The sequence below is a fragment of the Herpailurus yagouaroundi genome, unplaced genomic scaffold (genome assembly GCF_014898765.1).
Source record: "Herpailurus yagouaroundi ecotype Mexico unplaced genomic scaffold, PumYag 207, whole genome shotgun sequence".
Taxonomy (NCBI): Eukaryota; Metazoa; Chordata; class Mammalia; order Carnivora; family Felidae; genus Herpailurus; species Herpailurus yagouaroundi.
In genome coordinates, this window is record NW_024412438.1 from 3686326 (window position 1) to 3711680 (window position 25355).

At 59.3% G+C, this 25355-nt stretch overlaps 1 protein-coding gene across 3 annotated transcripts; it reads left to right on the top strand.

The window, feature by feature from the left end:
• Positions 1-3978: 3978 nt before the first annotated feature.
• SMG5 (SMG5 nonsense mediated mRNA decay factor) lies at positions 3979-25335 on the top strand. 3 transcript variants are annotated; one of them, XM_040452648.1, is made up of 21 exons: positions 3979-4077; positions 4589-4712; positions 5077-5233; positions 7261-7350; positions 8286-8375; positions 9031-9109; positions 11169-11294; positions 11366-11434; positions 11581-11789; positions 12449-12586; positions 12714-13298; positions 14981-15156; positions 16152-16227; positions 16796-16971; positions 18005-18163; positions 21336-21395; positions 21831-21990; positions 22408-22498; positions 23344-23418; positions 23741-23879; positions 24067-25335. In XM_040452648.1, exons 2-21 carry the CDS (start codon positions 4614-4616, stop codon positions 24148-24150), a joined length of 2838 nt encoding a protein of 945 aa, XP_040308582.1. In that variant the 5' UTR covers positions 3979-4077; positions 4589-4613; the 3' UTR covers positions 24151-25335. The 3 variants fall into 3 exon arrangements, with proteins under 3 accessions (XP_040308582.1, XP_040308581.1, XP_040308583.1); XM_040452647.1 differs by having other exon boundaries at positions 5115-5233; positions 8191-8375; XM_040452649.1 differs by lacking the exon at positions 3979-4077 and having other exon boundaries at positions 4598-4712; positions 8191-8375.
• Positions 25336-25355: the final 20 nt, after the last annotated feature.

Genomic DNA, 25355 nt, shown 5'->3' on the forward strand with positions numbered 1-25355 from the left:
GCCGGGCCGGGGCCGGGGCTGGGCGGCCTGGGGAAGCACGTGGGCTGGGCCCCTGGCCGGGAGCCTCGGGCTGGCCCCGGCTGTGCGGCGGGCGGGCGGCCGGGTCCGGAGGTGAGGGAGGGGCGCAGACGGAGCAAACCCGGAAGGGAGTGGCGCCCCGAACCCCGCAGGACGCGGAGGGGACAGCCCTGGGCTGCGGTCCGCGGGGCCGGGCGCTTCGCCGCTCGCCGTGTGACCTTGGGCCTCCTGAAGAGGACGGGCCGGGGTGGGATGCGCTCTGAAGCCCCTCGTGGCTCTAATTTTGGGGGGAGTTTGAATGAAGAGAGGGGGAGAGACTGAAGGCTCGTGTTGGCTTGGACGGGCCACGAAAAGCTTTGAGTCCCGAGTGTCCTTAGGTCATGGGAGCCCATTTCAGGGCACCCGGGGACTCCTGATCCTGAGTCCTCTGCTTCCTCCCAGCCTCATGACTACGGTGTCTTGCCAGACAGCTTCCATTCCTGGTTTCTGATTTCCACAGAGCCACTGGCACTCCTCAGGACACCTCCAGCCCCCGTCCCTCTGTTGGGAACAGGCCCGCATGAGGTCTTCCCACCCAGGGTCAAGGATTGGGGTGGGGGAGGGGAGGCGGGGCGTTGGTGTGTGTGTTTGGGGGGGGGGGGTGCAGCCGGAACATGGGCTCCAGAACTGGGTCAGAATGGGGTGAAGTTTGAGACCAAGTTGAATTTTGTGCTTTCCGGTGGGGAGTAGGGCTTGGGCTGTTGGCTGGGCTCTGTAGAACAGGGGTGTTTGCAGAAGACCCCGCTCAGAGCAGGGGCCCCCTCCTGGCAGTGAAAGAGGCCAGAGCACGTTGTCTTCTCCCTGGAGTGGGCATCCTGCCTGCCGGGGCTTTGTCAGGCAGAGGCACAGGGGAGTATAGGCTGCTCCAAAAATAGAAGAGTGATCCGATCCAGCAGCCCCCGGGCTCCCACTGCGGGCTGCCCCCCGCCGTCTCAGGGCCAGCGCGGACTTGGCTGGGGCTGGCACGTGTGCCTCGTCATGCTGCCGAATGTCACGCTGCCTGTCAGAGCGTGGGCCCTGCCTGCAAGATTCCTTCCTGGTCTCCAGCTTGGGGTAACAGCTCTGGTCATCCTGATCCTTCTCAGGTCTGGTTCTTTTCTCGAGCCGCCACCCTCACAGCTCGGACTGACCTGAGGTGATGCGTTTGCACAGGTGGCCTTACATCTGTGCCCCTGGGTACCCCTGCCTGGGATTGTACGCTCTTGGCTTCGAGCGGGGTGGAAATAAACGTGAGGCAGCAGGTCTCTGTTTTTGTCCTTTATTAAAGCCGCGGTGGTTGTTGGAAGGAACTGGGGGAGGAAGGTCTGACCGCCGTGCCCGAGATAAATGTGTTGGTAGACTATGAAACTGTCTCTCTGAGCGTCAGTAAATTCGGGAAATTCCCACAGTCTGCTTACAGAAATGAAATTCTGAAATGTTTTAAAGCCCTTCAGAAGAAGAGGCAGCAGCAGAAGGGATGCTGGAAGGGCCACAAATACCAGTTAATTAGGCCAGTTAACGGACTTTACAAAAGAAGTTTTTCGGGGCACCTGGCTGGCTCAGTCAGTAGAGCGTGCAACTCTTGATCTTGGGGTCGGGAGTTGGAGCCCCACGTTGGGCCTAGAGATTACTTTTTTTTTTTTTTTCAACGTTTATTTATTTTTGGGACAGAGAGAGACAGAGCATGAACGGGGGAGGGGCAGAGAGAGAGGGAGACACAGAATCGGAAACAGGCTCCAGGCTCTGAGCCATCAGCCCAGAGCCCGACGCGGGGCTCGAACTCAGGGACCGCGAGATCGTGACCTGGCTGAAGTCGGACGCTCAACCGACTGCGCCACCCAGGCGCCCCTAGAGATTACTTTTTAAAAAAGGAATTTACAATTAGAACTTCCTAAAGTAATGGTTATTAACCTTTTATCTGGATCAAGAATCTAAGGAGAACTCTGAAGCCTGTCCATAAAGACATATGCGCACACTCCTTACGTTCGTGCACGGCACTGACATCAAAAAGCCCCACCCTGGGGAACTAGGCTGGCATAGAGTAAGTCACACCCCTGGCGTCAAGGGCCAGGCTGGCTAAAAGGGCTTGGCTCCCCTCTCCAGGCCCATAGGGTGTTTGGAGAAATGCTGAGCTCTCAGGTTTGCCTGTGAGAAGGCCTAGATCACCGTGCCACCCACTCCGGGTGCTGGCGGTCACCGTGCCCTGTACAAGGTAGCCGTGAGTGGTGAGCCACCCGAGCCCGCACAGCGTGCCATCCTGCGGTGGCCCACTTCCCCTGCCCAGGAGCACATGTTTCAGGATTCCGAAACAACCTTGGATTGTTTGGGGGATCATCACTCTCCCCTTTTTGGTAGCTTTTGTGCCCAGAGCTGTGTCTGATTTCACCTGTTCTCATGGCGGCTGTCCGTCACCCTCTGGGTTTCGCACTTCTAGAGATGACACCTCCCTTTGGCGCTCCTTAGCCATCCATTGTAGAGTTTCCTTTGTCTTCAGGTCTGTAGTCTCCTCCTTAGCCTTATAGCAGGAAAGATGGAAACTAACACTTACTGAATACTTGCCATGTATGAGGCACTGTTCTGAGAGCTTTGTGTAGTAGCTAATTTAACTCTCACAAAGTAGGTGATGATATTATTTCCATTTTGCAGATGGGAGAACTGGGACACGAGCTAGATATTTTACCCAGCACCCAGAGCCTACACCTTACTATCAAAGAATTCCTTCAGCAGAATCCAGGAGACCTTACACCTAAACAGCTCAGTCCTCCCCCCCCCGCTGCCATTTTCCCATATCCCACTATTTCAGAGACAGAATTTTATGCTACGAATGCATTTCTTTTATGTCAGAGATAATAAACCCTTGCATAATTAATTCATTCCATTGTTTATTGAATGCTTACCATATATCAATGTCATATATAAATTCTTTCCTTGAATTCTGACAGCCCTCTGAGGTAGCTGCTACTGTTCTCTCCATTTTTATGGATGTGCAACTAAGACTTAAAGGGGTTAGGTACTTTACCCAAAGTTACAGAGTTAGACAGACACAGCCAGGGATCAAACTCTAGATTTTCTGCCTATCACAGTGTAGGCTCTTTGCATTAAGAGAGCTTGGGGCGCCTGGGTGGCGCAGTCGGTTAAGCGTCCGACTTCAGCCGGGTCACGATCTCGCGGTCTGTGAGTTCGAGCCCCGCGTCGGGCTCTGGGCTGATGGCTCGGAGCCTGGAGCCTGTTTCCGATTCTGTGTCTCCCTCTCTCTCTGACCCTCCCCCGTTCATGCTCTGTCTCTCTCTGTCCCAAAAATAAATAAATGTTAAAAAAGTTAAAAAAAAAAAAAAAAGAGAGAGAGAGAGCCTACCTCCTAGGGCGCCTGGGTGTCTCAGTTGATTAAGCGTCGGACTTCAGCTCAGGACATGATCTCGAGGTCCGTGGGTTCGAGCCCCATGTCAGGCTCTGTGCTGACAGCTGGGAGCCTGGAGCCTGCTTGGATTCTGTGTCTTCTCTCTCTGCCCCCTCCCCTGCTCACACTCTGTCTCTCTCTGCCTCTCAAAAATGGATAAATGTTAAAAGAAGAGTCTACCTTCTTGTATCACAGGATTTCTCTACTTTGACGCTGTTGATGTTTGGGGCTGGGTAGTTATTGTGGTGGGCTGTCCTGTGCATTGCGGGGTGTCTCGCAGCACCCACTAAATGTCAGTAGCAACTCCTCCCACACCCTCAAACCCCTGCGGCAAGCGGAGACAATAAGAAACGTCTGTTGTTGCAAACGTCCCCTGGGATGGAGAGCTGTTACATTCGGAGGGAGACTGTGTTCGTCTTGTTTTGCTCAGCCCGCAGCCCGCCCACTTCCCCTAATTCTGTAGCTCCTCCTCCAGGATCGGAGGCCCCCCAGCCTGCGTGAACATGTTCATGGCTCAGGGACTGCCTGCCCGTGTTTCTCTCCAGGGCTGTGGTGGAGGCCGTGCATCGACTTGACCTCATCCTTTGCAACAAAACCGCTTATCAAGAAGTGTTCAAACCAGAGAACATTAGCCTGAGGAACAAGTAAGCTGGAGACTGCAAAACCGCAGATCCTTACGGTTTCTCTACCCCCTCTCTGCCTGAAACTCTGTCGCATATAGACACCTGTTCTCTCTTACCTCCTGGCCTCGTGGTACAATAACGGGCCGTGAACTCTGGCCTTCCTGAGAGAAGAGATGGGGACCCCTCGTTCTCTCTGAAGCTCCTGCATCTAACAGACTGGAGCCATACGAATGGCATTGGAGCTGGGGGGCTGGCCATGCTGCTCCATGACAGGAAAGAAAGATGGGGTAAAGAGGCAGAAAAAAAGGAGAGAAGTGTGCAGGGGAAGAAGAAGACTATTAAAGTTCTTACTGTTCCTGCCTCTATCCTCTGGGGCTCCCACTGTCCCCCCAGAACTGCTCTTTGTCCTGGGTCATGCAGACTGACCCTGGATGTCTCTTGGGAGGCACAGGGACTTCTCGGCCGGGTATTGGCAGAGGCCTCCTTGCTCCGCTCAGGACGGTCAGTCTCTTGTGCTCCTCTGTACCCGCAGGCTGCGTGAGCTCTGCGTCAAGCTCATGTTCCTGCACCCGGTGGACTATGGGAGGAAGGCTGAGGAGCTGCTGTGGAGAAAGGTGTACTATGAAGTCATTCAGCTTATCAAGACTAACAAAAAGGTAAGGGGAGGTCCTGGGTCCTGAGAAGAAGTGTGTCTAAAGAGGAAAGCTAAGAAAGGAAGAGACAGCTAGGAAGCGGGCCAGGACATGGCTGGAGAAAGAGGAGCCGTGGAGAAGATGGCAGAAAGGAGGGAGGGGGTCAGGGGTGCTTCGGATCGGGGGAGGAAAGGAGCCTCATCCCAGATGGGAAGACCAGAGAAGTGGGTCTACGGGTGTGGGGATCACTCATGAGCGAGAAGAGGTGTGGATGCAGTTCAGAGCCAAGAAGATAGGTTACCTTCCTCCCGAAGGAACGGGGTTAGGGAGGGGGAACCGTCCTCTGAGCATCTTGCTTAGCCAGCCCCTTCCCTTTCCCGACGCCCAGCATATCCACAGCCGCAGCACCTTGGAATGTGCCTACAGGACACATCTGGTAGCCGGGATTGGCTTCTACCAGCACCTGCTTCTCTACATCCAGTCCCACTACCAGCTGGAGCTTCAGTGCTGCATCGACTGGACCCACGTCACCGACCCCCTCATAGGTCAGTGAAATCTGAAAGGCGGGCTTGAGGAGCAAGATTCCGCGCCTCCGCATCTGGCCTTCTTATTCTTCTGGGTCGGCGTAGCTTGTGACCTGGCCGGGCCGGAGGATTCTAGCAAGACCTGCACGCAGCTCGTGGAGTATGGTTCCTCCAAGCAAGCGCGTGACGTAGGGTGAAGATGTTCGGGAAAGAGAAGGGTTTCTTTTGTTCTGGGACTGTAGACTGAGGTGTAGTCGGAGGGAGGGATGGAATGATCCAGAGCAGGGCTGGCTCTGGAAGACAATAACATTTATTGGCTTCTCCCAGTTGAGTTTGGCTGCCACTGTTTCTTTTTCTTTTCTTTGTTTTTTTAAAGTTTGTACTTAAGTAATTCCTATGCCCAACATGGGGCTCCAACTCAGGACCCCGATATCAAGAGCTGCACGCTCTACTGACTGAGCCAGCCTGGCACCCCTGGCACTGTTTCTTTTAACTTCAGAGATTGTTTCCCAGTGTTTTTGTAAGTACCGAAGGTCTTGGAAACGTCCAGGGATTACAGACGCTTCTGCACGGTAGCCCCTGTCTCCGTGCACCTGCCCCAGGGTCGGTGGCTGTGCTGTACTTCCATCTCTCATTGGCGGTTTTCTTTTTAGTCTGGCCACCCTCTGGCACTCCTCCCCTCCACCCCTGAGCCCCTTCCTCCTCACCTCCCTGCCCCTGCCCTGCTGCACCCGCTGGGTCCCGGTTTGTGACCCCGCCACCACACGGTAGCGTTCTCCCGTCAGAAGCACAGCACTGCATTTCGTGCATTTACAGAAAATTATTTAAAAACGAAACAAGGGGCACTTGGGTGGCTCAGTTCGTTAAGCGTACAACTGTTGATTTCGGCTCAGTTCATGATCTCGTGGTTCACGGGTTCAAACCGTGTCAGGCTCCTAGCCGACAGTGTTTGGGATTCTCTCTCTCTCCTCTCTCTCTGCCCCTCCCCTGCTTGCTCTCTCTCACAGAATAAGCTTAAAAATAAAAACAAAACAACCTAACTTAAGACCACCCTCACAGGCCTTGTGCCAGATGGCCAGCGGGGTCCACAGTCCAAAAGCAGGTGAAGAACCCTTACCTCAAAGAATCAGTTCCCCAAACTCCTGTTTTCCTTCTCATCGATGTTTTCTCGTGCAGCCAGCTAAGCGGTGTCTGTAGAAGACACTAGGAAGGGCTTTTCAGAGTGGGAGTCACACAGCAAGCAGAGTGGCTGCGAGGTGGCATGGGCAAGGGGACGGGCTCTGGAGCCGGTCTGCCTTTTGAATCCTGGCTCTGCCGCTTACCCGCTGTGTGACAGCTCTCCGTGATGAGAGCGGCCACCTCATGGGGTTGCTGGAGGGTCGGTGAAGTTGACACTGAACAGCGCTCGGACTGGTCCCTGTCACGTGAGAAAACTGCCTCCCAAAGAGCTCAGGCTCTCTGAACTGAGGTTACACAGCTGCTGGGGGAGGGGGGATGAGAGCCCAGCACATGGGGCTCTGGCCACGCCTGTCTTCATGCAAGGCAAGCTCACCCGTCTCCCTCGTGGGCGGACTGCCCAGTGGGCGGCCTTCTCGGGGGGGGGCCTCCGCCCCCCAGGTGGAAGCCAGGAGCACTTACCTTGGCCTCATTCAGGCCATTCTTCCTGGGCGGGTCTCGTCTGTACCCAAACCTTTCAGCTTTGGTCCCCCTCACCACTCAGGCAGGACACCCAAGACTGTCCTGACACCGGAGCTTCTCTTTGTCCTTTCTAGAAGCCTTCTGTGATGACCTTTCACATAGCCATTCCCCAGGGCACTGTCCTAGGTCCGGGACCCTAGCCTGTCTCCTCTGGTTTGTGGTTTTCCCATGAAGGACTCCTACCTGCGAGCCTCTGTCAACCTGTGTCCTGGATGAGTGTCTTCTGTGCCCCGTAACACAGTCTTTTCAAGACTAGCGGTGGATTTCTGATCTTTCTCCACCTAGGGAAGGTGTTTCCCCTCAGGTAGGAGGCAGGGGGATGCACTTCTAAGTTTCTCTGTCTTTTTCAGGATGCAAGAAGCCAGTGTCTGCCTCAGGGAAGGAGATGGACTGGGCACAGATGGCGTGCCACCGATGTCTCATGTACCTGGGGGATTTGTGTAAGAATCTGAACTCTTTGTTTTCCGTTCGGGGCTCCGGGACAGGCGGAAAGCTGCTTCATTCGTTGGTACCGCCCTGTAGGTGCTGGGAGAGCAGGGGGACGTTTGGCCGCTGTGACTCTTGCCTTCAGTCATTCGATGTTCCCTTCTTTTCCCTGCCTTTCCGTTAGCAGAAAGGTTCAGTGAACACGGAAGAAGGCAAATGAACTTTGAGAAAGTCTGAGTGGTAACTCGGTTTCAGTGGTGGGTTAGGAAGGTTTTAATTCGGGGCTTTTCTCCTTTGGAGTTTTCTCTTGACGGACTCCTAGAGGAGTGGAAGTTAGACTTCGTGGAGGACCTACCTGCCCAACAGACGTTTCTCAGAGGGAAAAAGTGCTCCCTTGCTTGATGGCCCCTGGGTCTGTAGTCCTGGCAGCCAAAGGTTCCTCATTAGGCTGTTGGTGGGGGGCTGTAGGATTATCTTTTATTTCCTGAGGCTCCCCTCCTTGGCCCCAGCCCACTTCTGGACCTCTGATAAGCAGTATGCACAGGGAGAGGCAAGCTGCTTCGTGTTAGACGGACCAGGTGTCCGTAGTAAGGTCTGGACGTTACAGGACGGTAATGTCCAGTTGCGTTCTGGATCCAAACACCAGAGGTCTTTGCAGGCAGTTACATCTGCCGTGGGTCCCCTTCCTTGGGGAGAGGGAAGCAAGAGCCTGTTACCAACACCAAGTAGTCTCTACGTTTCGAAGCTACCCGCAAGCAAGAGAGGGTTGAACGATTTGTTCATGGTCACGCAGAGTTAAGATTGTGCCAGAGACCCCAGCAGCCTGCCTCCTAGCTCAGCTGTCTTCCTCCCAGGCTCTTACTACAGCTGCACAGAGTGGACTCGCAGACGAGGGGACGTTTTTCTGAAACGCGGCATCACGGAGTTTTCTTCCTCCTCTCTCCTGCAGCACGGTATCAGAACGAATTAGCTGGCGTAGACACCGAGCTGCTAGCTGAGAGATTTTACTATCAAGCCCTGTCAGTAGCCCCCCAGATTGGTAAGTGGCACCCCCGCTTGGGCCTCCCTACCCAGCCGCGCTTTCCCAGAGGAAGACCACGTTGAGACAGCAGGCAGGCCGCGCCGGCTCCCTAGGTCCCCCCCGCGCTCGGTTCCGCCACACTTCACCTCGGTTATGCGTTGCCCCCCTCGTAACGCACGCTCGAGAGAAATGCAGTCTTGATCTAAGGAGGGAGGCAGAGGGGAAGGACGAGAAGATGGCTTCCCTGTCTCTGCGGGTCTCTGTGGGAGGAGGAAACTCCGCTTCAGCTGTTTTTCCCGCAGGAGGCACAGAGAGAAGAGCTAAGACTCCATCATAGGGAGAGGTGAGGATTATTAGCCCGTAGGCAGGAGAGCTCAGAGGTGAGAAACCGAGCCGGGGTAGAGGAGAGGGCTCCGTGACGTGCCACAGCCACCAGTGAGGGGGTGACACCCCCGGGGGCTGAAATCCCCGGTAGGCCAGGCCGGGCAGGACTAGACTGATAGGAAGGGAGTCTGCGATCGGCGATCCCCTGGAGACGCGGCAGAGTCCCCTGCTCGTCACCCGAGACCCCGTTGCTCTCTCCCCGGGTTCGCCGCCGCTTGGCACCCGTTGGTCCTGGCAGCTCTGGGTGCGTATCGTGTCCGCAGACCGTGTGACGTCTCTCTCTCTCCAGGAATGCCCTTCAACCAGCTGGGCACGCTCGCGGGCAGCAAGTACTACAACGTGGAAGCTATGTACTGCTACCTCCGCTGGTGAGCATTCGCCCGCCCCTTCCCCGGCCCAGCTGTCACGCCCGTGCTGCTCCTGCTCGGGTTTCTCGCCTCCCTTTTCTAGCTCCTGGCTGAAGTAGGGGAAGCGGAGACTGAGGGGTCCCTCCTGTCAGGGGCGCTCTGACACAGCCCTGCTGCTTTTCACAAGTCCACCTGGATGTGTAGGAACTGGGGCAGCCGGGAACACTGCCCACCGTCTCGAAGAAAGTAAATTCGATCTAGTCAGTGGAATGTTACCGAAGTAACGGATGACGAGAACTGTAGATCTTCAGTGTTTTGAGGTGACCCGATGACAGGGTGGGGTAGGGTTGGGGTGGCTCGCTGCCTCCCTGGTGCTGACGTCCCGCTCTCAGAATCAGGGACATCGTTTTTGGAGGCCTGGACTCGGGTGGGCAGTCTGCTGAGTCAGCATACCCGAGTGGGGCCGGGTAGGTGGGGGTGCCACTGACCGGGCCGTCGTCGGCATAAACTGGCTGGGACTCACCTGCTGCCGCCTAGTCAGGGCCACCTTAAACTTGAGCAGCCAGTCACGTGCGGGACAGGCTGATACAAACCCGGCTTCAAGGCAGAGGGAATAAGCTGGTCTTCATAACTTTGCTGATCAAATACTAAAGTGTAAGATATGGTCCTGCCTCATAATTCCACGTGCCACGTTCCTTGGTTCACCTGGTCCAGGAAAGCTCTTCCTTGTACCAACAGAGTATTTGCTCTCGAGGTGCCTGTCTCCTTTTCTGAATCCGTGCAGGACACCCCCCACCCCCCACCCCCACGGATGCCACTGTATTCGTTCTTAAATATAGTTATCAGATTTGTAGCCTTCCATTGTATCTTCTCTATGCCTCACATGCCTTCCAGGGAATGCCCTCTTGTCCTTGGTCCCTCATCACACTCATGGTTGTGATTTAGGGTGAATCATTTCCAGAGAGCCCAGCACATCCAGGTTTGGAAGGTGCCCGCTAAGGTCCTGCCCTGCTGTGTGTGCTAAGCACATCTCGTCGTTCCTGGGTCAGGCATTTGGGTAGGGCTCAGTTGGGTGGTTCTTTTCCCCTGGTGGCCTTGTCTAGGATCAGTCGCTGGTGTTCAGCTGACCTGGGGGGCTGATAGGTCTGAAGCGAGGCTCATCTGCCCGCCCCGCCCCCCCCATGTGGTCTTTGTTGAGGAGAGATAGATGTGTTACATGGGAGCTCAGGGCTCCCAACAGTGAAGTATGACCCAAGAGATGTGGAAATAGAATGTCAGTCCTTTATGGCCTGAGCCTGGAAGCTGGCCGAGTCACTTCCACAGTGTTCTGTGGGTCAGAGCACTTGCATTGCGTCGTCCTCTCCCCCTGGCCCTCTATTAAAGGGGAGCAGGCAGAAAACCCACGTGTGGATGGAAGGAGGGTCAAAAAATTTGTGGCTACCTTTTACTCACAAGCAGATACCCTTTTCTGTACCTTGTTCTTTATGACGAAGAGGTTTCTTCCCTCAGGAAAGACATTAGAAACACTACAGTGCTGGTGTCATAGACGCCGTAGTGAGACAGGTTTGGGCTGGGGACTCCTCTCCACCATGCGTTAGCCGTGTGGCCTTGGCCGCATTCTTGTCCTTCCAGGCTCCATCTTCTCGTGCGTATGTGCCGACAGGGTCAGGTGCAGTGCCTGACGTGTGGGGACCACTCCGCACACACTCCTCCTATTCAGAAGAGTGTCGTAAGGACACTTAGTTGTGTGTGTAAATACCCTTGTACGTGGTCGCCCCTTGTTGACTGCTACCCGTTAAGTGCTCTATACTGTAGAAAAGACAAAGGGTATCTTAGGGATGGTGATGGACTTGAGTTTGTGAATATAGAGGAAGCGAAGGCGTTAATTATATTTTGATTGATCTAGAAGTCGCGTCTGTATTTTATCTGAAAGATGGCCTTCACCCTGAGTGTGTCCGTGGGAGGGGAGGCTGGGGGTAGCTTGTACTGCCAGAAGCATTGCTCCCTAAAACAGAGCGGAGCACCGTCCCCCCGCCCCCTGCCGCCAAGAGCCCGTAGCTTCCCTCTGCGTCTCCCACAGCATCCAGTCGGAGGTGTCCTTTGAGGGGGCCTATGGGAATCTCAAGCGGTTGTATGACAAGGCTGCCAAAATGTACCACCAGCTAAAGAAGTGTGAGACTCGGAAACTCTCCCCCAGCAGGAAGCGGTGAGTAGGGCCTGTGGGGCGCAGGGGCCCTGCGGCTGCTGGCCTTTTACCTGGGGCTCCTCTCCTTCCAGATGTAAAGACATTAAGAGGTTGCTGGTGAACTTCATGTACCTGCAAAGCCTCCTGCAGCCCAGAAGCAGGTGAGCGGAAGAGGGCCGGCACACGGAGCGCATCCTGCCAGCCCCCGGCGGGGCGGCTCTCTCCGAAGTCTCCCCTGTGTCCCCAGCTCTTGGTGCCCGCCCCAGGCCGCGTCTCTGACCTCCCTGCCGCTCCTGCCCTTCCGCAGCCCGGTGGACGCGGAGCTCACATCCCTCTGCCAGTCGGTCCTGGAGGACTTCAACCTGTGCCTCTTCTACCTGCCCTCCTCACCCAACCTCAGCCTGGCCAGCGAGGGCGAGGAGGACTACGAGGGTGGCTACGCTTTCCTCCCGGACCTTCTCATCTTCCAGATGGTCATCGTCTGTCTCATGGGTGTGCACAGCTTGAAGAGAGCAGGTGACTCCCTGTGTGCCCTGCCCTCTCCCCCCGGCATCCGGGGTCCTCGGTGCTCTTCCCGTAGCTCCTTATTCCTGAACTTCCTCCCGTGAGCAGTGCCGTTGCCACCTGTGTCACTGCTTGGCTGTGGGAGCGCGAGGGACGAGGAACCCCACCCTGAAGTTGCTCTGGTGAACGAACGAGGGCAACTGCGTATCTTCACCCCTTCCAGTCCCACAGACACCGTCTTGGCCGTGACCCAGGCAGACGAGAGGGCAGGATAGTGAGCTGAGGGTGCAGGCCGAGTTTAGACCTTGCTATTGGGGGCAGTCAGGCAGTTCTGCGGGCCTTCCCGGCAGAGGTGTGTGTGGGGCCGGCCTGGGAGGGCGGGAGAGGCCGGGCTGGGTGTGCAGGTGCTTGGGCTGCGAGGAGGAGCCGGTGTGAAGGCATCAGAGCCAGAGAGGACGGCGTGGCACAAGAGGAGGGTATGCTTGCCCGAGGAGGCACAGAGCGAGCTGGCACATTCTAGATGCAGAGACCTGAGGAGTCTGTTTTCCTTAGAGGAGGCTTCGAGGGGTAGTTGGATCCTTGGAAGGGTTGAGAACACGAGATGGGATTGGAGCCGCGGGCGCCCGCTCGTCGGAGCCCTGGGCCCTAACGCCTGGCTCCCCTGGCTTTAGGATCCAAGCAGTACAGCGCGGCCATCGCCTTCACCCTGGCCCTCTTCTCCCACCTCGTCAATCACGTCAACATACGGCTACAGGCTGAGCTGGAGGAGGGCGAGAACCCCGTGCCGGCGTTCCAGAGTGATGGCACAGGTGCGGGAATGGGGGCGTGGCCGGGGAAGGTTCTCCTGGGGCGCCGCGTCGAGGAGGGGGAACAGGTGTGCTTAGAGGTGGTACCAGAGAGCGCCTAGAATTTCTGGGCTCTGCTGTGTCCGCACAGATGAGCCCTTGGAGAAGGAGGAGGCGCCGGGCCCTGAGCCCCCTCCCGCAGCACCTCAAGCTGGTGAGGTCAGAAAGAGCCGGAAGTTCTCCCGCCTCTCCTGCCTCCGCCGCCGTCGCCATCCACCCAGAGCTGGGGATGACAGTGACCTGAGTGAAGGTTTTGAGTCGGACTCCAGCCATGACTCGGCCAGGGCCAGCGAGGGCTCGGACAGCGGCTCCGACAAGAGTCTGGAAGGTGGGGGAACGGCCTTTGATGCGGAGACAGACTCGGAAATGAACAGCCAAGAGTCCCGATCAGACCTGGAAGATATTGAGGATGAGGAGGGGACACGGTCCCCAGCCCTGGAGCCCCCTCGGCCCAGGTCAGAGGCTCCCGAGTCTCTCAATGGCCCACTGGGCCCCAGCGAGGCCAGCATTGCCAGCAATCTACAAGCCATGTCCACCCAGATGTTCCAGACCAAGCGCTGCTTCCGACTGGCCCCCACCTTCAGCAACCTGCTCCTCCAGCCCCCTGCCGAAGCCCCCACTGCGGCCAGCCGCAGGCCCTGTGTCAACGGAGATGCAGACAAGCCCTCGGAGCCAGGTATTTGGGCCTCTGGTCATCGCCCTGCTCGGGTCCACACCTCCCCGCCTTCTTCGCCGCAGTGCCTCCATCCCCACGCTCGCTGCCGTACCTTCGGCCGTCTGCCTGTGGTGCTGTCCGGGAGCGTTTTCCCGGATTCCGCACTCCTGCTGGCTCCTCACTCCCAGCACCTGTGCCGCCCCGCCTGTTTCGTGGTCTTCCCCTCCTCCCACCCACCCCCCCGCCCTGCGGGTGTGGGGCTTTGCTCCCCGAACGACCGCTGCCATCTCCCCCTGGTGCCAGCCCGTGTCCCACCGGGGCAGGTGGCTCCAGGGACCCCGCTCTCCTAGGGTGTTCCCTGCACAGGGGGCACCCAGTTGGCACAGCGAGTGTTTACTGAGCCTGTTGTCTGCCAGGCACTGGGCTGGACTGTCGTCGGGTGTTGTCTTGTTAAAATTTTTTTATTATTTTTTTTATCATTATTATTATTTTTTTTAATGTTTATTTACTCTTGAGACAGAGACAGAGCATGAACGGGGAGGGTCAGAGAGAGGGAGACACAGAATCCGAAGCAGGCTGTCAGCACAGAGCCCAACACGGGGCTCGAACTCATGGACCGTGAAATCACGACCTGAGCCGAAGTCGGCCGCTTAACCGACTGAGCCACCCAGGCGCCCCTTAAAATTTTTTTTGAGAGAGAGTGAGCAAGTGTGGGGGAGGGACAGACGGGGAGGGAGACAGAATCCGAAGCAGGCTCCGGGCTCTGAGCTGTCAGCACAGAGCCCGACGCGGGGCTCGAACCCATGAACCACGATACCACGAACTGAACTGAAGTCTGACGCTTAGCCAACTGGGCCACCCAGGTGCCCTGGGTGTTGTCTTGTTTAATTTTCACAGCAGCCCTTGTGGTGGAGGAGTTGTCCTCCCTGTGCTGTCCCTTGACCCTAGGCATCTGTGGCCCGTGCTCCTTTGGTCTGAAATGTACTTTCCCCCCCACTTGCCCAGAGCCTGTTGCTTGGCTAATTCTTACCTGCCCTCTGGCTTTTCCCTCAAATCGCTTGGTCTGGGATTCTTCCAAGGTTAGGTTAGATTTTCTCCCGTGGGCTCCTGTAGCCTCCGCCCCTCCACGGTTTCCAGGCCTTTAGTACTCAGGTGAGGCCGTCTGTTGACTGGGAGTCTCTGAGGGCAGGGCAGTCTGTGCTTGGTCTGTTGTGTCCTCGGAACCTAACGCTGTGCCTGTGTGTGGTTGGGACTTAGGGAATGAATCCGAGAAGCGAGGAGGCTGATGTGCGGAGGCAAAGAGGCCTGCCCGGGGCTCTGACCTGCACAGGTGGACAGCCGGGGGCTGCGTAGTTCAGTTCTGTGTGCCTTGGCTCCCCCCCGGTGGCCCCCTCCTGAGTGTCGGCCCTGCTTTCTAGCACAGAGCAGGTCCTTCCTTCATAAATACCGCTCGAGCGACCGGCTACGGACTCTTCACAAATCTGCCGGGATCAGGAAGAAGCGTGTTTTAAAAGGCACCAGGGTCCTTGCTTGAAAGCAACCCGTTAGCGGGTGTAGAGATATGAGGCAGACTGTGTAGTGAATTCCCCATCTGTCACATCAGAATTCTTCCGAAGAGTCCGGGCGAGCACGCCCCCCACCCCTGGGGCTGAAGCCTGATGCTGCCTGCCTGCGGCTCACCCCGTTCTCTGTGCCCGCCACAGCCTCTGAGGACGGCTCCGAGTCGGAGGGCAGCGAGTCCAGCGGGCGCTCCTGTCGGAACGAGCGCAGCGTCCAGGAGAAGCTGCAGGTGCTGGCGGCTGAAGGCCTGCTTCCTGCGGTCAAGGTCTTCCTGGACTGGCTACGGGCCAACCCGGAGCTCATCGTCGTGTGTGCGCAGGTGCGGCTCCGGGGGCGTTGGGGAGGTGGGGGGGAGGGGCACAGGCTCACGGTGAGGCTGAGGGGCCCCCTCACATGGTTCTAGCACGTCAGGCGCCTGCTTTGTGCTGGGCCCTTAGGCTTTTTATGGGGGAAGGGTTAGATGTGACCTCTGCTTCAAGAGCCTGTGGCCTGGGCTGAGACACAAATTCTCTGAACGGGGAAAGCAAGAGCTGCCTATTCTGCTTTGTGTCCATAGCGCTGGGCATTATGCCTGTGGTTGGGATCAGGCTTGATGAATGCGGGGGCGCCGGGGGGGGGGGGGGGGGACTGGTCTCCGATCCCGGTCCCAGAGTCCAGAGGGAGGAGAGCACACCGAGTGGGGCCGCGGAGATAGGATCCAGGGGTGGAGGTGTTGGGGCGGGGAAGCAGCAGAGTCAGGTGTCAGGCTGGCGCCGTGGAGGACAGCGGGGCAGCGGCGCCTTCTCAGGTCCAGTCTGTCTTGAGCCTCGATGGCCCTGCGGCCTTGGCCCGGAGGTGTTTTATCACAGCAGCGCTCCGCTCCACCGAGAAGACCCTTGGGTCAAGGCCAGGCACGCCCTTGGGTGTGTGCTTATGTCTGCTGGCAGCTGGTTACTCACCGTCCTTGGTCATCAAGGGAGGTGTGGTAAAGGCGGGGATGCGGGGTCATGTCTCCACACGGGTGCCCCAGAATGGGCACGTGGGGGCTCGGAGAGGTGCCTTCCCAGCACTCGAGCTCTTCCCGCTCCCAAGATCCAGAGGGTCCTTCCTGTGGTCTCGCCCCTGCCCACGAAAGCTGCAGCTGGTGATGAAGTTCAGCTGGGCCCATGGGCCCCCTTCATTCCTCGTGGGACCAGCTCCCTATTTTGCAAGTCTTCCAGGAGCCCGTCCCCGGCCTCTCTTGTAAACTTTCCCGTCAGCTCCCTCTAGGTCTGTGGCCATCGCCCCAGACCCCAGGTGTAGTCTTTCCTCTCGCTCCTGTCCCGCTCCCCCCAGAGCTCTCAGAGCCTGTGGAATCGCCTGTCTGTGTTGCTGAACCTGTTGCCAGCTGCCGGTGAACTCCAGGAGTCTGGTGAGTGAGGCCCTGGCACCACCCTCCCTTCCCCTCTCCCTCCTCAGTGGCCCCACAAAGCCCATCCCCCCCTTCCTGGTAACCCAGCCTGGGGGTAAGGAGGTTAATGGGCCTCACTGCCCGGCCACCCTGACACACAGCGGCCATTGTGGTGTCTGCGTCTCCGGTTTCCCCGACACTGCCCTGCCGGTCGGCCAGGGAGTGTGCTCCCCGGGGAAGGCAAGGGGATGGGCGGGAGCAGCGAGGGGAGCCTGGGAGGCAGCGCCGGCTGCTGGTGCCCGCGCCTGTCCCTGAGTCAGCCTCCGCCTCCAGAGCTCATTCTCTCCCGCCGCCTTCCAGCTTTCCCCACCTCTGGCCTCGCCTGAGAGACGTGCCCTCCTCGTTTTCACCCTGCTTTCGGGGAACCTTCCCCATCCGAGCCATTGTTGCCCCGCCCAACCAGCTCTGGTCTTTCCGAGCCGTGCGGGCGGCCCTGTGTGTCCACCTCTCTGTTTTCAAGGGGAAGAAGGGCCGCGTCCTCCGGGGGCTTCCCTAGGGCAGGTGGTCTCACATGTCTTCTTTCTCCCAGGCCTGGCCCTGTGTCCCGAGGTCCAGGACCTTCTCGAAGGTGGCGAACTGCCTGACCTGCCCTCTAGCCTGCTGCTCCCAGAGGACACGGCCCTTCGTAACCTGCCTCCCCTCCGGGCCGCCCATAGACGCTTTAACTTTGACACAGATCGGCCCCTGCTCAGCGCCTTAGAAGAGGTGAGGATGGGTTTTCTCATGCCACAGCTTCCGTTGTTAGTCTCACCTGGCAGCACAGCAGGCAGCCCTACCGTCAAGGCAGGGAGAGTGTCCTTGGGCTGGGCTGGGCCGGGAGGGCTTCCTCCGGAGAGCCACGCAGCTCGCTTTCCTTCTTGGCAGGATGCTCGTCTACAGGCGAGTTGTTGTAGGACAGGCCTCGCTCCAATGTATCCACCTTTTATAGAGGGCGGAACAGGGACCGTTAGGGCTGGAAGATACAGTGCTGCTCATCTAGGCCAGTTACTCTTTTTATACACACACACGTATATGTTTACTTAATGTTAGAGAGCGCGCGCGCGTGCGCAGAGGTGCGCAAGCCGGGGAGGGACAGAGGGAGGGAGGCACATAATCCTAGGCAGGCTCCGAGCTGTCAGTGCAGAGCCTGATGAGGGGCTCGAACTCATGAACCGCGAGATCACAACCTGATCTGAAGTCGCACGCTTAAGTGACTGAGCCACCCAGGTGCCCCAGGCCGGTCACCCGTGAATCTGCGTTACCACAGGGGCCATCTGGGGACAGCTGGGGAAAGCCAGGCGAGCCGGCCTCCCAGCACACACACGAGCCTCTTGATTGCTTCTCTCCAGCCGGAGAAGCCTGGCTTTAGTCTTTTACGTTTTAGGATCCTAGGGAAGGTTTTTGTCTGAGGGGAAGGAGTCGTCGTGCCCGCCAAAAAAATAGATTGGAAACGTCAGTGTAGCTTAATGCCCTCGTGTCACACACGAGGTCCTGAGGAGGGAGGTGGCATTAGTGCCCAGGTTTTCTCGCTCCCAGTGCAGCGCCCTGCCTGCCGTCTTCACCGGAGTACCGGTTCTCCCAGGAGTCCCTGTTCTGGCACCGGAGGCTCTGGGCCTCGGTGCTTCCCTCTCCTACCCCGCAGAATGCAGGCCCTTCCCAGGAGCTCCTGCGGGCCGAGGGGCTGGGCAGCAGCGGCCGGGGGTGGGGTGGGGCTGGAGAGCCCTGCTCAGCCCCTCCCCCCGCCACCGTGTCCCCTCAGTCGGTCGTGCGCATCTGCTGCATCCGCAGCTTTGGCCACTTCGTCGCCCGCCTGCAAGGCAGCATCCTGCAGTTCAGCGCGGAGGCCGGCATCTTCGTCAGCATCGCCCAGTCTGAGCAGGAGGGCGCGTTGCCACAGGCCCAGGCCCAGATCCGCATGGTGAGTCGGCCCGCCTCCCTCCCTGCCTGCTCTGCTCCCCACCAGGCTCACTGAGAAGCCAGCCCGAGGGGCCCAGACAGATGGGGGTGCCCTGGATGGAAGAGCGTGCCGAGTGGGGTTGGGACACCGAGCCCGGGGAGAGGAGGTGCAGGGAGGGCAGTGGCGGGCGGAACAGGGGGTGGGGAGTGAGAGGTGCCTGTGTCCAGACCGCCTGGGGGTCGAGGGCCGTGTCTGTCTGCTCCGGGTGTGAGCTGGGCACGTCACCTGACCTTGCTAAGCCTGTTTGCCTAGCAGTTACATGGCGTCGGCGGGGTTGACCTGGGGCTGTTGTGTGGACAGGATGGCCGTGTGTCTCAGGCACCCTGCCCACTGCAGGGTGTGTGCCCGGCGGGTGCTCCCAACCCTTCTTCCTCTCTAGGGGATGAAGACTGGGACCTGGGCGGGGCTGGGGGGTGGGGGGGACTGGCTACCAGAGGCCGTGTAGGGTCACTCCCACCTCCAGCAGCCCCACAGAGTAGGACAGGCCTAGAGTTACAGCCTCCTCTGCGTTGGGTAGCTCAGTCCCCGAATTCTGACTGAGCGTCTGCGCTGTGCCAGACGTCCTGTCCCAGTCGGTCCTGTAGGCACTGGGGCTACAGCGGCGAACAAGGTGATCCTTTCTGTGTGAGGCTGGCTGATGCTCCGTGACCAACCTTCGGGGTTCTACGGTCAGGCCCGCGTTGCCCCGAGCTGGAGGGGGCCAGGGCCTGGCACTGCAGCCTGGCCCACGCGTCGCGGCCAAAACCTGGGGGCTCCTGCTTGTCCCAATCCAGTCCCCTCCCCTGTGCCCTTCCTCTCCCCAGCCCCGGGCCTCCCCGCGTCTCTGAGCACCCCATTGCTGCAGATGCTCTGCTTGGCTGGGAAGGGGCATAGGCTCCCAGAAACTCCCTTCGCTGTGTTCAAAGCAGGCACGTTCTGTGAAAAGCAAACCTTTCGTATTGAGGCTTTTATTACTGTTCTGTATAGGAAAACACAGAATTACAAAAATAATTCTGGGGAAATTACACAGCTTTAAAAAATGTTAGTTTTTGTAGGCATTTCCTTTAGCCTGAAGCTCCCAAAGACTGTTCCGAGGGGAGAGGGCGTTCCTGGAAGCCCCGCTTGGGTGGTTCCGGACACCAGGTCACATTGCCTGCTGGGGCTGCGCCCGGCCCTGCCTCGGCCGCGGATGTGCACCCTGAGGGGTGTCTCCCTCGGCACCGTGGTCTGGCCACACTGTTCCCCTCCAGCCGTGGCAAGGGCTGTGTGCAAAGCCCACTTCGCCTCCGGCCGCTCGGTCAGCCCTTGGCGCGGCTCCGTGAGGCGTGTGCTTGCGCTCTCCTGCCCTGGACGAGGAGGCACCGTGAGCTGAGAGGGAGCGACCGCGGCAGAGCAGAGCCGGGGCTGGGGGTAGACAGACTGGCTCTGCCCTGAGGCTCCAGCATCGACCCGGGATAGGGACCCATGTCTCCCCAAGGGGCTCGGAAGCCCGCCTCTCCGAGCTGCCTGGCCCCGGGTGGACCCCCGCCCCCTGCGCTGCGCCTCAGGCGCCCCCAGCCCCCTCTGGAACGTGGCGCGTCCCGATTCCAATTCCAGCCTGAGCGTTCATTTCCTGGGCTCGACTTCTACGGTGACCGCGTTAGCCGTTCTCACCAGTCTGCCCACGGGGCCTGTGGGAAGGTGGCCATCACACAGGCTCTGCGCGTCTCCCTCGCTTCCGCCACCAGTGTTTCTCCAAGGGGCTGTTCTTTGTTGTGCAGGATGCTGCGGGGGGGGGGGGGGGGGGGGGGGGGGGTAGGGGTAGGTGCGTACCACGGAACCGTAGTGTAATTGTCAGGACAGGGTGTTGGGACCGGACGACACCGTTAACGGTAGATTTCGTTCATTTTCACTAGTTCTCCCGCTGATGTCTGTTTCCTTTTCTGGGCTCCCACATCACGTTGGGTTCTTACATGTCCTTGTTCTGCTGCAGTCTGTGACAGTTCCTCAGTCTTCCTTTCAGGACCTTGGTGGTTCTGAAGAGTATCGGTCACTTATGTTGTAGAATGTTGCTCACTTGACTTTGTCCAGATCCGTGTTAGCCGTGTATTCCGATGGTTGGAATGGGATTGTGTGTTCCAGGTTAATGTGTTTTTTTTAAATGTTTGTTTTTGAGAGAGAGAGAGAGAACGGGGAAGGGGCAGAGAAAGAGGTAGAGGATCCAAAGCAGGCTCTGCACTGACGGCCCAATATGGGACTCGAACTCACAACCTGTGAGATCATCACCTGAGCTGAAGTCAGATGTTTAGCCGACTGAGCCTCCCAGCCGTCCCCCCACTGAGGTTAATGTCTTAAAGCACGCTCTAAGGACACCCCTTTGCTCATCAGAGAGCCTTCAGTGGCTCCCCCTCCACCCCCCAGTATCTTTAAGGATAAGTCTCCATCCTTAACCTCATCTTCTAGACCCCAGTAAGGAATTGGGACATCCTCCGGAAGACCAAGGAAAGCCATCAGAGGGTTTTAGTCAGGACCACGGTGGGCACCAGACGGCGTCGGCAGCATTCCCTGCCTGGTTGTAGGCAGGGAAAGTGGATTGGGGTGCAGGCGGGGACCAGTGAGGCTGTGCTCGGCAGGGCGGGAGGAACCGGCCTAGACCGCGGTCGTGCAGGGGTGACGAAGGAGGTGCGGTCACCGGACTGGAAAGCGGTGACTTCAAGAGCTGAGACAGGGAAGGAACAGTCACGGCCAGCTCAGCCTCCTGACTTGGGTAGGCGGTGGCCCGTTACCTAGCTGGGGGGCGGCAGGTTGTGAGGAGAGGAAGGGGCCGTCTGGGCTGGAGCTGGTGCTTTGGGGAAGTTGGCAGGTGGGCGGTGATGGAGGCAGCCCCGGAGGGAGGGTCGGGCGGAGCAGAGATGAACAGTCCCGTGCAGCCGGCCGCCGTCCTGCTCCCTCCCGGGGTGTCTGCTCACAAGTTGCCTGCCGGAGAAACCGATTTTCTCCCAAGCCTCCCTTTCCCTCACCACCCGGAGCGAGAGCGGACTCTGTATGAGGCCCCACCCGCTTCCGACCCTGGCAGTGCCTCTTGGATGATCTCTTAAACCTCTCGATGGCTGCGGAAAGGGTTATGGGCCCAGCTCTTGGCCCCGAGCTTAGCATGTGGTGTTTTGCCTCGTAGGCTCAGGAGGAAGCACGTCGGAACAGGTTGATGCGGGACATGGCCCAGCTACGACTCCAGGTGAGTGGTCAGGGCTCGGGTGCTCCTGCCCCGTCCTCCTGTCCCCCCCACCCCCACCCCCACCCCGTCCTCCTGTCGCCCCCCACCCCGTCCTGCTGTCCCCCCCACCCCCACCCCTGCTCTGATCCATGCCTCCCACCCCCATCCTGCTTTGTTCTGCCTCCCCATTCCATAGTGGCCTTTACTTTGACCCAGATCACCTCTCAGACCACCTTCCCTTTCTCATTTCCTCACTGAGGCTTAATGCCCTTTCGGCCTTCATTGGTCTGTTCCTGGTCTTTCTCTTTCCCTTACCCTTCTTTCTGTCTCCTTTTTCTCCAAGGCCCTTGGTACAAGGAGTCCCCCGTCCACACAAGAACCCTCTTGGGTTCCATTTCCCCCTGCCTGCCCCAGGCTGCAGGCCCACGCAGCCCCACACTCTGCCTCTCTCCCCAGCTCGAGGTCTCTCAGCTAGAAGGGAGCCTGCAGCAGCCCAAGGCCCAGTCGGCGATGTCTCCCTACCTCGTCCCCGACACCCAGGCCCTCTGCCACCACCTCCCGGTTATCCGCCAGCTGGCCACCAGTGGCCGCTTCATTGTCATCATCCCGAGGACAGGTAGGCAAACTGGGCAGGTGGGGGGACAGAGTGTGGCCACGAGAGGCTTTGGGTTTACAATTGAGAGACCCTCATGGGGGCCCAGGTTACACACGGCGGCCTCAGTCAAGTCCTGCCACCTTTCTAAAGCTCAGTCTTCTTCAGCTGTGAAGTGTGTGTGACAATCTCTATTTAACTCTGACTTATGAGACAGTTGGGAGAAACGGAAAAGTCTAGGTGAACGCACTTGGTAAATCGCTAGGTACATCGCGCGCAGGTTGTACTCTGAAAGGCCTCGGGAGCCCCATAGGAGCCACAGTCCCCGCTTTTCCTGCAGCACGTGCTGGAACGGGCTCAGATGGCCTCCTGCAGGGCCCCACGCCACCAAGGCACGGGCTCATGTGTTTTGTCCTTCCCCACCTCCACCTCCCCCACCAGTGATCGACGGCTTGGATTTGCTGAAGAAGGAACACCCAGGGGCCCGGGATGGGATCCGATACCTGGAGGCAGAGTTTAAAAAAGGAAACAGGTGAGTGGGGCCTCGGCAGGGTGACTCCTAAGCCCCGTGTCGGTCTCCCAGTCGACAGACGCATGTTTGCTCTCGCTCCCTTGGGTGAGACACACGCTTGTAATCCTGCTCACTGTGCGGGAAGGCAGGCCGGAGACTGGATGGAGGGTGGTCGGTGGGCCTGGAGCCCCGTGGGGCGTTCTGACCTGCAGTGTGTCTGCCTCTGGGGCAGCCGGGAGAGAGCATCACCAGGGAGATGGGGGCAGACCTCTGACCGCAGGCCGCGGGCTCCTCTGCAGGAGTCGCTCCTGCTCTAGGCTCGGGCCGGTGGCAGAGTTTCCCGGACTGGGAGCGCCTCCTCTGGCCCGCGCACATCCCGCCGGAGCCGTGCAGGGACGAGCAGGTGGCAGTGGGTCGGCGCTCTGTCCAGTGCGGGCCCTTCTCTCTGGGCTTTGGGGCCAGAAGATTGGCGGGTGCGGAAGAGGGAGAGGCCGGCCCCTGCTCCCCCGCCTCTGCCTCCACCTCCGCCTCCGCCTCCGCCTACGCCTCTGCCTCTGCCTCTGCCTGCCCAGGAAGCTGCACAAAGCCCGCTTGTCTGGGCCTGGTCTCCAGAAGCCCTGACTTGAAAAGCATCCGCCGCTTCTCCTCTTCCAGCTCCTCCCCTGGGAGGAACCAAACGCTCCGTGTTATCGGGAGGAAAAGCAAGCTGGGCTCAGCCGCCGGGAAGCCACTTTGAAATGGCTCCGAACAGAGCTGCGAAGGGAGGGAGGCGCCCCTCCCCCTCCCGGGGCCACAATGAGGTGCTTTGTGTGAGGCGCCCGCCCTCTCCTCTGACCCCCCACCTCCCTCTGCCGCCTCCTTCCCAGGTATATTCGCTGCCAGAAAGAGGTGGGAAAGAGCTTCGAGAGGCACAAGCTGAAGAGGCAGGATGCGGATGCCTGGTAAGACGTCAGCCCGGCGCTCCTGGGCCTCAGGTCGCCGCTGCCTCGCTGCTCTCTGAGCAGGGCCAGCCCAGGGCCACCTGTTCATGTCCCCTCAGAGGGAGTAAGAAGTTGCAGCCCCAGACGCCCCCGTCGCCCTGAGAGTCTTGGTGTCCTTGCTCAGTGTACGTGGGCCCGCTGGACACCGTCTAGCATCCCCTTCCAGAAACACTGCCCCTGACTGCCTGTTGCCCTCCCTGTCCCCAGCTTCCCCCGTGCCCTGGTGATCCTGGAGTCCAGGTTCTAATGCGGGGCTCGGCCCTCTTCCTCCTCCTCCTACCAGGACCCTCTATAAGATCCTGGACAGCTGCAAACAGCTGACCCTGGCCCAGGGGGCAGGTGAGGAGGATCCAAGCGGCATGGTGACCATTGTCACGGGCCTCCCACTGGATGACCCCAGTGCGCTGTCAGGCCCTATGCAGGTGGGTCACAGGGGGAGCTGGGGGGCGGGGGTGAACGGGGAAGGGGTGCCAGAGTGGAAACCCCCCCCCCCCCGACTACTCTGTACGGGTACTGTTTCCTCTTCTGCTGCCCCTCCCCCCACCCTGCGAATGGTCCTGGAGTTCAGGAGGTCAGGCCCCCACCATCAGCCCCCCTCCCATTTCTCAGGCAGCCCTGCAGGCCGCTGCACACGCCAGTGTGGACATCAAGAATGTTCTGGATTTCTACAAGCAGTGGAAGGAGATTGGTTGAGATGGACCCCCAGGCCCTGCAGTGGGGCTGACTCCAGATCTCTCCTGCCCTCCCTGGCAGCCAGGACCGCCACCTGTAGTCACCCCACCACACGCAGACTTCACTCACGCACGAACGCAGAAAGGAGGCCGCAGGGAGGGCCCGGGAGCCGCAGGGAGGGCCCGGAGCCGGCTGGGAGGGCGGGTCCCCTTGTCAAGACGTCAGGAAAGCAAGGGAAGTGCTTGGAGCAGGAGAGGCCTGTGGGCCCCCAGCCCGCCCTTCTGCCTCGGCCCCCTGCTGTCCCCGGGGGCAGGCGGCAGGCACGGGCGTCTGTGTTCCACGGGAGCGGTCTGTGGACCTCCGAGGGGGAGGGGCGGCAGGGCCCCTCTTCCTCACGGTGCAGGGCGGTCGGGGCCGGGGCGGACCCTCCGGCACTGGGGGAAGAATTGGGTAACACCAGACATCTGACTGGTTCTGTGTGGACCCTTTCCTCCTCAAGGACCTCCCGTTCTCCCTCTGCGCAGGCTGGGCAGCTCTGGAGCCTTGGGGACTCTTCGAGAAGAGGGGCCTGGGGCTGCCCGCACCGTTAGCAGAGCCAGGGCTTGCGCCCCTCCTGCCGCCGCAGGGGCCCGCCCACCCGGTTGCCCCGCGTCTGCTTTCTCTCCATCTGTCCGGTTCCAGGGCAGGGAGCAGGCCTGTGTGCCAGTGAGGGCTCCTGGGCCCACCCGCCCAGTGGGCGTATGCGGGGCCGAGTGGGATGCCAGTACGAGGAGGGGGTGCGGTGTGAGGCCGCCGGCCCCCTTACTGTCGAGGCCCTTAAAGCTGCCCGGTCAGGGGCCTGCTGTCCTGGAGGGGCTGAGCCGGGGCTCTCGGGGCCAGTGGCAGGTGAAGTGGGAGCTGAGATCATGAAGAGCTCAGGGCGGTGGGCGGAGCATCGAGTGCAGGTTGTGGGGGGGCCCCGGCCGGGACCCCCTAGGGTCCCTTTCCCTGGGGCTGGCCAAGGGGGCCTGGGTCTTGGCTCTGTTGCCGCCTCCCCCAGCACTAGCCTCGCCTCCCAGGCTGTTCTCAGAGGAAAGTGGGTTTCTCGTCTCCTTCCTCTAAGACCGCGTGTCTGGGACAACCAGGGGGAGTGGGGTCACCCCCATTCCCAGTCCCTGACAGAGACTGAGACTAAGGCATCACTTAATAAAGACCCCTCGAAGCCCACTCCCTGTCTCCTGGTGCCA

Bases quoted from the DNA above. Each gene is read 5' to 3' on its own strand.
- SMG5 (XM_040452647.1), top strand. From the start codon at position 4,614: ATGTTCCTGCACCCGGTGGACTATGGGAGGAAGGCTGAGGAGCTGCTG. The intron at 11,790-12,448 runs GTGACTCCCTGT...CCCTGGCTTTAG, and splicing joins GCACAGCTTGAAGAGAGCAG to GATCCAAGCAGTACAGCGCG. The intron at 18,164-21,335 runs GTGAGTCGGCCC...TTTGCCTCGTAG, and splicing joins CCCAGGCCCAGATCCGCATG to GCTCAGGAGGAAGCACGTCG.